The sequence below is a fragment of the Pyrgilauda ruficollis genome, unplaced genomic scaffold, assembly GCF_017590135.1.
Source record: "Pyrgilauda ruficollis isolate IOZ18807 unplaced genomic scaffold, ASM1759013v1 scaffold18, whole genome shotgun sequence".
In the NCBI taxonomy this organism is placed as follows: domain Eukaryota; kingdom Metazoa; phylum Chordata; class Aves; order Passeriformes; family Passeridae; genus Pyrgilauda; species Pyrgilauda ruficollis.
The window spans coordinates 9,412,758-9,423,833 of NW_024516984.1; the positions used below are offsets into that span (position 1 = coordinate 9,412,758).

At 38.2% G+C, this 11,076-nt stretch overlaps 1 protein-coding gene across 14 annotated transcripts in view; it reads left to right on the plus strand.

Annotated features, from left to right (window-relative positions):
• Nucleotides 1–10,783, plus strand: part of EYA1 (EYA transcriptional coactivator and phosphatase 1) — a 157,160-nt gene extending 146,377 nt beyond the window's left edge. For all 14 annotated transcript variants that reach the window (XM_041464451.1, XM_041464455.1, XM_041464450.1 and 11 more), the window contains 2 exons: nt 1,099–1,199; nt 8,555–10,783. In XM_041464451.1, the coding sequence (XP_041320385.1) occupies nt 1,099–1,199; nt 8,555–8,635 (182 nt within the window). In that variant the 3' untranslated portion in view covers nt 8,636–10,783. The remainder of the gene's footprint in view (nt 1–1,098; nt 1,200–8,554) is intronic.
• The last annotated feature ends 293 nt before the right edge of the window (nt 10,784–11,076 follow it).

Genomic DNA, 11,076 nt, shown 5'->3' on the forward strand with positions numbered 1-11,076 from the left:
TAAATGGTACCATTAAGTAGTTTGGCTTCTGTAATGGCTAGAAAACTTCATTTAATTTCCAACCTACATTTTCTTATACTATTATTTTTCTTTAGCTGAAATAACTATTTTATAAACCACAACTTGTCCCATCCACTTCTGTAGACACTCAGGTTAGCATGTCCCATGGCCAGACTAAAGTGACCTTTCATAATGGGAACATTTGGGAAAACTCAACTTCAGACTTTTGCTTTCTTTTTTCTTCTCAGTACTGTACATGAAACCTCCCAGTATGGGTACAAATTGAAAGAGAGGAAATTTAGGTTAGCTCTTAGGAAGAAATTCTTTACTCTAAAGGTGGTGAGCCACTGAAACAGGTTGCCCAGGGAGGTTGTGCCACAACCCTGGCAGTGCTCAAGACCAGGTTGGGTAAGGCCTTGGATAACCTGGATAACCTTGGATAACCTTGGATAACCTTAAATAAGCTATTATAGTGTGAGTGTCCCTGCACATGCCAGGGTGAGTTGGTACTAGACGATTTTAAGGTCCCTTCCAACCCTTAATATTTCTGTTTTTTTGGTACTGGTGCATAGGGCTGGAGCACTGAGATCATTTCCCTAGGTGTGTGCAGGGAAGGAATGACCTATATGAATGGATCCCAGTGCAGGATCAAGGGCATGGCCCATGTATTGCATTACAGGCATTTAAATCTTAATCTTTTGGGTGACCTTCTAAGTCAGGGAACTACTGTTTTAGGAGCTGTGATTAATCCTGTCACAAGTTTTGGATAAAAAGCTAGAATTTCAACTCAGCTTCAATCAATTTACTAAAATCAAGGTGCTGGTAATAAACAAATGGTAGATAATTCTCCTGGTGGTGAAATTCCCCACAAAACCTGTGTCATATTAGGGAATGAAACAAGAAAGTTCATATTGTGGACCTCTAGTATGCTGTCTTTGCTGCAATCAGCCTTGATAGACTGTCCTGAGGGACAGACTCTTCTCATCTTTGTAGCTCTACTTAAGAATTCCAAGGGTTGGGGAGATCCAGCTAAAAAGTTATTTATTTTATGACATCCCATCACCACCTATCTTGAATAGTCTGATCTTTTTCTTTCAGGAAAGGAAAGTTGTTTTGAGCGAATAATTCAAAGATTTGGAAGAAAAGTAGTGTATGTTGTTATAGGAGACGGTGTCGAAGAAGAACAAGGCGCAAAAAAGGTAATGACCTTCTTTTGGTGAGGGTTGGTTTCAAGAGTCTGGAAAATTGTCTTTTCTTCAGAATGGGACAGCATGCACTGACATTTAGGCTGGATATCTTTGCCTTATAAAATCTGTGTTGACTATATCTAGTAGAAAGCCAGGTAAGACTACAGATAATGATTTGCCCTGCTGTTCTCCAAAAGACACATTAAACTATGTATGTTTGATGCATTTCAAAAAGGGGCCAGAAAATGGGCCCTGGCTTTTGTGCCAAGAACTAACAGTTCTGTTTTCCTTGGCAACCCAAAATACCACATAGGATATTATGAATGTAAGCAAAATATGGTGATTCTTAGTGATCAAAGGCAGTGTGCCGTTTGACTGTATGAAATACATATATGTCACACCTTAAAAAGGCATGTAGGACCGGAGTAGGTATACAGGAATTTCCGTTTTCTTGTGTGTCCATAATTTGAATTCTTTGTTCAGACAACAACCTGTGGCTTGGCATGCATTCATAATGCTCAGATAACTGAGCAGAGGATATTATTTGACTGTCTATTATTGTTTTGCTTTTCACTGAGAAGAAGGGGAAAAAAACCTTTTTTTTTTTCAATGTGAATTAAGCTGTATAAAAAGCTTAACACTTCCCATTCATAAATAATGGGCTTTATTTGTAGTCTTCCTAGAAAAACTACCCAAGGTAGTCTGCAGATACACCCTCTTTGCTTAGAGGAATGAGGCATAACCTTGGCTATTTGAATAATAGGAGAAAGAGCAGGAAAATGGGCATTTTTGTTCTTGCTTCCTTTCACAGATAAATTGCTTTTACACAGCTGCTTTTTCACCACAAAACTCTCTGTGATACTTCTATCTCTTTCCACTGTGACTTTCTAAATTGGAGAAGTGAAACTAATTAGTCCACATGGCATTTTAACAACCATTGACTGGTTTTGCTTCATGAAATCTGGGTTTTGTGCCCCTGAAGCCTTGCGGGTAGGTTCCCGGCTCGTCCCAGCACTTTGCAGAGTCTCAGTTTCATATATCCCTTTGGCGGGCTGACGGGAACAGTTTGCTCCTTTCTCCTTCAGAAATGCCTTTCATCTTTGCAGAGAAATGTTTTCCCGCTGCAAATGATTACATTTTAAAAGCTGTATTTAAGATCAGGGGGAAAAAAAAATTCCTTCTCTTTGTTCCTTTTCTGTTTCTCGGTGAAATAGTGTTGTATATGATAATGGCAGGAGTAGTCCTTTTGGTAACATTATCTATTCCACTGCTTTTTTCAACAGGAAACATGATTCAGAAAAGCATAAGAGAAAGCCTTTCCAGTCGCTAAGAGGAGTAGCAGTATAGAAAGTTCCTTTGTGCAATTACTTGTGTGTATTCTTTCCTGGTGGAAGGAATTTTCAGGTTGAAAGCATGTTAGATGCTCTGGATTAAATTATCTGCTGCAGCAATGCCAGAGAAGTCAATAAGTAGACCAGCAGCCCTGCCTTTCTGCATAAACTATCAATCTGATTTAGGAAAATGCTTCTGTGATTCTTGTCCTGCTTCTTACTCCACCAAATAAGAAATCACCATTTCCCTCTGTGAATGCAGGATTTTCCTTTTTAGTTTTTTCCTTCACATCCTACAAGAGTCTTCTCTGGAGAGCACACAGACAAAGCAGAAACTTTGCCTCCCCAAAACTACCCAAAGCATCTCAACCCAGAGTGGCATAACTGTCCTGTGACATTGTCATGCTTACCCCTGAATTTTGGTAGCTGGTTCCTTCTCGCCGTGCTTCCCATCAGCATGTCAGGTTTTGTGGTATTCTTCAGAGAAGGAACAGGTCTTCTGTCCCTGCTTTGCACAGCAGTTTTCTGTAGGGCTTTGGCCTGTGGTGAAGCCATCAGTATATGTGAGCATAAACAGTGCAACTATTTAGAGCATAAACAGTACAGCTTTCTTTAGATGGCCCTTCATTGTCTACGTGTAAACTGTAACGAGTCTTTTCAAGTGAGCATATAAATTCAAGCCTATTTAATTAGAGATTTTTTTTTTATTCCATGTTCATTCAGTGGATTAAGAAAAGGTTGATCTTACAGCTTAGGAGGTGAGAAAGTTAAGGTTTATTAATGAAAAAAATTTACCAATAATTTATAAATTGCTTCATCATAAAACAAGATTTTCATATATGTCCTTCATTCATGGACAATATTGAGCCAATACAGCAGTAGGAAAGTAAAAGAAACATTTAAAATATTTTTATTAATGTCAGTATAAAAATTCAATGATAGAAACTTTTAATGCCACTTAAAATATCATTGCTTTGTTGAGAAACACTTTTAGGATAAACAGTTTGTTCATAAAATGCCTCTTTTGGGTGATGTAAGTAAACGTAATACACTGAGGAAACTGCACACTGTTACATTTCTGGTAGCATTAGTCGAACTATGATATTGACACCTTTGTTTAGCTGCCACTTCCAGCAAAATATTTGAGGAAACAATTAAAACTCTCAGGATGTTTGTCCTGTGGATTGAGGAATGACCATACCCTTCTGGGTCAGTGCAGCAGCCAGTGAGCTTGTCTGTAACGCCAGGGTTCACCCAAAGGTTGCTACCTGCATATCAGCTTCCCCAGGAAAAGAGGGAGAGGAGGGCAGAGGGAAATCAGTGTGAAAGCCCAAAGGGTGCTCTGGAGCTGCTGGCACCAGTGCCAGTGTGGGTCAGAGCCACCGCCTCTGAGTGCCACTGCGGTGACACAGCTGTTCTCAGTACCAGGGTCTGGGGGTTTCTGCCAGAGACTCCATTGTCTCAGCATTTTGGTTTGCTTCGCTTTGTTTTGTGGTTTGGTTTTGGAGGTTATTTTCTTTGGCTTTGTTGTGTTTTGTTTTGTGCTCATCTTTTGCCTTTGCCTTTAGAGACGCATTCAGGAAATACTAATAAGACAGAAAAAACCCAACTCCTGAGTTTTTCTGCTTAGGAGAATTCTCCAAAGGATTTCTAATTTGTGAGATGAGACAAAGGCTTCTCTGCACTGAGGAGCTGGATTTTACATCAGGTGATTCGGGAGAGCCTAGGCAAATGGGCTTCTCCTTTGTCTCCAAAATGGTCATGCTGCCTTGGAGGAAAAATCATAAATCTTTGTGGAGCAATAAATAGAATATAAATGGGTATCCAATATGCCACTGCTTTTAAGCTCAGAGTCACACTGTGCTGGTCAGGTTTGGGGTAGGAAGTAATGACAGCCGCTTAGCAAATCTGGCAGGAATACAATAAAAATACTGTGAAAAATGACAAAAACTGATGAGTTTTCTATTCAAATCCATCACAAATCTCAGGAGTAAGTGTTTTGCATAAATATGTATTCATTTAAGGGAAGAAGGATAGAGGATAATCTGCACTTTTTGGTGCTGCTATCAAAAAATGAATTTGTTTTGCATGTATATTAATAGCAACATTGTTTTGTGGAGTAAAATAGCTGAAGTTTTGTACTTGTAGTAGGTACATGCTGAAAATAAAATTATTTCTATTTCAGAAATAAAATAGCTTAATATCTTAGGTTATTTAATAGTACTCTAATTATTAGGCTTACTAAATTTGTAGTTTCATTTTTTATGTTTTTTACATCAAAACCAAAATTTTGCCACCATATTTAATTTCATAAATCAAATAATTTAAAAGTTCATAGATGTTTTATTACTCAGTATCATCTACCAAAAAAGTCATGACTTTTAAAAGACAAAAGCTTCATATTTACTTGGAATATGTTGAAATAGTAGATTTAGGGTTCCATTAGATAATAATGCATCCAGTTTCACCACCTATTTATTAGTGGTTAGCATTTGTCATCCATTCTCCCGCAGCAGCAAATGCGAGATTAGCATTTCTTGCTTGGCTCAGAATAGAAGCATTCTTCATGACACGGGTGTGCTAAGTGTTGGCAGGGAGGGATGGCTTTTTAAAGGCAATATTTAGTACATATATACATGTATACGTATATACATATATGCAAAGGATATCTTGCTCTCTCAAATGATCTCAAGTCATTTGGCAAGAGAAAATGTACTTCTGTCTCATGGGTGTGTTACCACTTTTGACATGGCTGAATAGTTGTGAATCAACAATGCATGTTAATACAGGAATAATAGATAAGGTTTTGTATGATAATTTTGTTACTTTAAAGGTTCTAGTTTCATACAATCATTATTTTAGATGGGGTGAAAATTAGCATACCTGCCTTATGAAAACACATGCATATATATGAACACATATGTGTGAGCCTCTATATATACACACAAACATACAGATATGTATAGAGCTGTATCAGGTTTGTTTCCCCTCCTCACAGCTCTGAAGGCTGGACTGTAGAGTCAGACTGATAGAAATCTGAATTGGCCACATTCAGCCATACCAAGGGCTTCAGAGCAAATTCCAGGCCCATGCAGCCACCATGTTCCTGGCATGCTTTATTTCTTGGGAGTGTACAGCTGGCCTTTAGACCTACATGAAGGAGAACTGAAAATAATTATAATCCTGAGATTTATACAACCTCCTTTTTTTCATGAGACTCTCTATTGTCATTCCACACTTCACTGCTGTAACTGCGTGGCGTTACAGGTATACTCCTTTCACAGACAGACATTAAAGCAGAGGACACTTAACTGAATTTGAGATAGAAATATATAGTGAAAATTATGACTGCTTACAGTTTTGGTTTAAATCTGATCATCAACAGCTGACCTATAAACACAGTAATCCAAAACTTGATATTGCACATGGGCATCTAGCAAGAGGTGCTGTAATTTGATTTAGCAGAAGCTAAACCTTCTGTAAAATCAATCAGAGGCTTTAACTGCTCTGTCTGCCTGGTGTGTGTATGATCTGTGATGCTGAGGTTGTTACTAGGGAAGCAGTATAAAGCTGGAGCTGCATGGAGTGGGAGCTGGAAGCCAAGAATTTATTCCTATAGTTCTCCCTCTTCATTGGTTTGCTGCCTGACCTTGGAGGGCATCCATATCATTGACTCTTGGCTTCTGCAGAGACACTTTGCATAGGCAGGTGTCCACCAAAGTCTCTGCCAGCCACATCATAGGTATTCTGTTCTACCTCCCTGCCCAGTGGCTAAAGCAGACCTGCTGCCAGGCTGACTAAGAGGAGGAGCAGAGAGCTATGGCTGGCTGTCAGGGAGACCAGCTGTGTCCCACCTGACAGGGGTTTGAGTGAGAAGAGGGAAGCTGCAACCTCCCACGAAAAGAAGGCAGCACTGCTGAGCATTGCTGACCTGTGCAGTCATCTGCCAAACACAGCATGGACCTGCTGCAAGCACAAGCCTGTGACTCTTTGTGCTTGATGTAGTACCCCTATCAGATATTTCAAATTCTGTCAGAAAGATCTTGCAGCCTAAGTTACAGATTGGTGCACAGAAGCTTTTGCAAAATTCAGAGAATGGCTTGACTAGCAATTTTTATTTTGTATTGGTCTTGCTGGTTCATTTCCTGAATATGATGCAAGAAGTTCATCTTTATGAAATCTTTGAGTTGGGAAGCAGCAGTGTCTGGCCTGACAGAGCACAGAGGGTAGGCTGTCTGTATAATGCCACAGGGAAGAAAGACCCTGGGATGTGGAGCTGTAACTGAGTGAGCTAACTGCATCTGCTTTCTGTAGCTAGTGGAGCATAGAGACAGTACAGTGGAAGTCCAGATTGAAGATGTAGGGAAAAAAAATATTGTAGTGTTTAACATTTCCTTCTTAAGGAAAAGATACATCTATAAAAGTGTTTTGGAAATATTACAAGCTTTTTTTTTTTTTTTTTGAAAAAAATATCTCTGTTGTCTCTGAATTTTGTTTGGTTTGTTCTCTCCATTGTCAGCCATCGCTCATGAATTTATCTTCTAGCTGAGATTCAATCAGCTCTTTCTCAAGGCTTTCTAACACTCTAAAGCAAAGCAAAGCAGAACAGAAGCTGTTTCAATGGTGTTTTCTTGGCGGTCATTTTGTTTTCTTCCTGAAGAAATTCCTTTGCTCTAGAAGCTGGGCATACTCGGAATGTGGACATGTGTTGCTGTGTCCATATTGCATCTGCATTCAGATCAGGAGTGTCATATCAAAGAGGATGTGATAGACTGAGTGTTAAGGAGTTTGTTTTCTGAGAGAGGTATAAAAATTACAGTAAATGTGCAGCTGGAAACAGTGAGTTTAACATTGCTTTCAAAATTTTTATCTAACTTAAAATTTGAGAAGACCAGAATGACAAAAGGAGAGCAGAATAAAAGTGACAGAGGAGATGGAGTTTTGCCTCTGATTTCAGTGGAATTAGGAATTTACTCAGGAGCTGCTGAAGTAGGATGATGAAAGCATATTTGGGAAATCATAGCTAAAATGGTGGGGAAACTTAGAAGCTAATGTGATAATAAATTATTTGTGGTTTGCCTCCTAAAGATGCCAGGACACAAACTGACCCAATGAAAAGGTAAACACAATCATGTTAGCCTCCAGAATACTATTGAATTGAAACTATTTTTCTACTGGATTTATAGAATAATTTCCTGACAGAAGCTGATGGTTGTATTTTTTTCTTTTTTAATTTATGCAAAAGTTCTTGTTGACATTAGAACCCCTAGTTTCAAGTATAAAGGCAGCTCTTAAGTAGATTTTTGCCCTTAATGATTGAGGTAATCTGTGCTTTTTCCTGGGATTTATGTTTTTGGTTTATTCAGGTTCTTTGCAAAAGTATTTGTGTCCCAGACAGATTTTATTACAACTACTAGGAAAAAAATATGCATTTATTTTAATGTCCCACATGGAAAAGATGCTCTAAAATCAGTGTTAGCAATGACCAGTGTTATACAAGCCACTGGGATAAAAATCTTTTCAAAGTGATGTGACACATCACACATAACAGGAGTTATTCTGAATCACCATTTCTCTGTTCTTAGCTCATCTGCCAAGAGTAGATTTTTAAAAGAAGCAAACACATTTTCATAGTAAACAACACTTTCACTTTCTTTATTTTCTTTCTGTTCCCTTCCTCAAACTACCCACGTGTTTCATGTGTATGTTATTTGGTTTCTTTTTTTCCAGAAGTAATATTTTCTTCTGCACTGTTCTGAAATCTGTTTTTCATATAAAGAGATTAGAAGCCCCTCCCTTCCTTATGATCTCCTGTTGTGTTTGCTGTAGTTCCTATTGTAAATAGATTTGCTGTTATTGAGAATTCATGCTTAGGGGGTGGGTCAGAGAAATCAGACATAAACATGAAGGACTCAAGGTTTTAAGAGCTCTTTTTCTCTCCCCCAAGTGTTCTCTTATCCCTGTGAAAGACAAAGGGTGCGTCTAAATACCGGACTGCTTGGCGTTATTTTTACATGTTGTCTGTGCTGTTCACAGCATGCTATGCCGTTTTGGAGGATCTCGAGCCACTCTGACCTTATGGCCCTTCACCATGCCTTGGAACTGGAGTACTTGTAGCAGCTTAGCAGCACTTTCAAACCTCAGAGCCTCCTTCTGCCCGTGGATGAGATGCCTGTGTCTTGTGTCAGCATTGGACTACAGAACTCTGTGATTTCAACATGCTGACGTACAGCTGCAATTGGTCTTAACCCTTGGCCTTTCAGTGAAGGGAGGAGCATGTTCTTTTCTTCAGAACAGCTGTTGGCTCTGGTACTGCGAGTCCAATGAAAATAAGCCATGCGAGTGTTTGAACAACTCATCTTTACCGTATTCGCTACCAAAAAGAAATAGAGAAGGAAAAAAATAAAATGGGGGGAAAAAAAGAAAAAGAAAAGAAAAGGAAAGGAAAAAGAGGTTCATACCTGTGAAGAAAAGAAAAAGGACCTGCAAATGCTTTGTAGTTTTTAGCCTCTTCAATGTGACACACACCATTTCTTCAACACAGCAAACTTGATTGCACAATGAAGACTGAGATTTTACAAAATACCAGTGGAGTAATTTTCTTATAAAGAAGGTTTACGTTTTGGTTTCTCATACCCAGGGTACTCTGTACATCTTTACTTATTTATGAACAGACTGTATTTTGACATCATATAACTGAGGATATGTATAATAGGATTAAAGGCTATTATAAGCCTTTGCCTTATGGTACAGCAACTACTTTTGATTTTAGCACATTACAGAGTAGTTTAAAATATGTCTAATTTAAACTAATAGGTACATCACTGAGACAATCATGTACAGGAAGAATTTTTTGTGTAAATTTGTAATAATGAATGATTCTTTTACATATTGTTAAGGTAAATGCTATTGAAAGATAGTAATGCCTTGTTGGTGAAGAATGAGGCCACGTGTGCACAAACTTGTGCAGTGCCTTATCAATGTGTTGGATATAAATATGTAGATAATGGATTTTTTTTAGATAAATTTGTCAAGACCAAAAGCATGGATGTCAAGTGTCAATAGGAATTGGGTTTTGTTCTCAGCTGTTTCTCTGCCATTTTCTTCTCTCACCCACTCTATGAAAAGATTGATTTTGTGTGTCCCCCCTGGTTGAAGCAAATACAGATAAAACCCAAGTGAAGAGGAGGCCTTTATTGTCTTTTTGTTTCCTCTTTTAAAGTTAACATATTAACTCTTTCTTAGAGTATTAAAAAAAAATGAGTAGGAGGTCATTCCATAAAGAAATAGAGAATGAACACAAATATATTTTAAGATGTAACTTAAACTGGAACCTTGGTACTGAATAGCTTTTGTCTCATCCAAAAATGAAGGAAACTATCATCACTAATATTTTTAGAAATTAGAAATGAGAATATTTTGGAAAAATTAAACAAGAATGCTCATATACATTTAAGTTTTTTAATCCTCTTCCACCAGGAGTCAGATTTTCCTAAGATATAACATCCATTGCCGGCAATGGAAATGCTGAAATGGTTATCACCAAGGAGTTAAAATTTGCTTTTGTCTGTACTAACTTAAAGGACAAACCTAGACTGTGTCTGTCTGTGACTTGTGACTTTTCTGATCTTGAAGGCTTTGAGCTACTTGGTTAAATAAACTGTTAGTCTGACTTTTTTTGGCTTGAATTGTACCAATTCCCTTGGCCCAGTTAAATATCTTATTAAAAATAAGCCTTACCTTTGTTGTTAATTTTCTGGTTTTTCTTCTTTCATTTTTTTTAAAAAACCACCAGCCTCGAAACAGCTACCTGCAAAGCTACAGAGCACCAATGTAGCCACAAATCAACACCCTTCTCTATTGGAGGAAACACATTGCTGCTAGAATAAAATATTTGTGGATTGCCTTAGTACCAACAGAGAGGTTTTTATCTTACTAAGACTTGCACGTGTGCTTTACTTTACCCAGTATGAGTGCTGAAACTTGTGCAGCACTCACATGCGTGCATAAAGCACATTGTGGATAGTTTTTAGAATTAAGACTATCATTTTCTTTCCTCAAGCAAAGTAGACAGTGATGGGGGGATTGGTTGTCTTTTTTTTCTTTGGCTCTTTTCAATTTTTAGTCACTCGCGGACTGAAAAAAATAACAAAGTTTATCTGGGCCTTATTGTACAAAACGTGTGTTGTGTCCACAATTGTGTACAGAATTTTTCTTCATTAATTTTGTTTTAAATTAATAAAATTGATTTGTGAACGTATTAAACAATTGTCTTGTATGCATGTCTGTGATATTTCTGCCCTCTGGGCTGGGAATGAAGAGACATCTCTCATCTCTTTGCTGTCTCAAGACACAGAAGTTGTTCACTTTCTGGTGCCCAGCTGAGATGTTAAATAGGTTAAAGAATACTTGCAACCAGTTTACAGCAGTTGTTTCACTTGTCAGCAGCAGCTCGAGATGGTCAGTGCAGAAAAAGGCCTTGGTGTCCTGGAAATATCTCTGAGTTACTCACAGCAAATGCCTGAACTTCATGGTGCCTCTGTCATCCAAAGGAATCC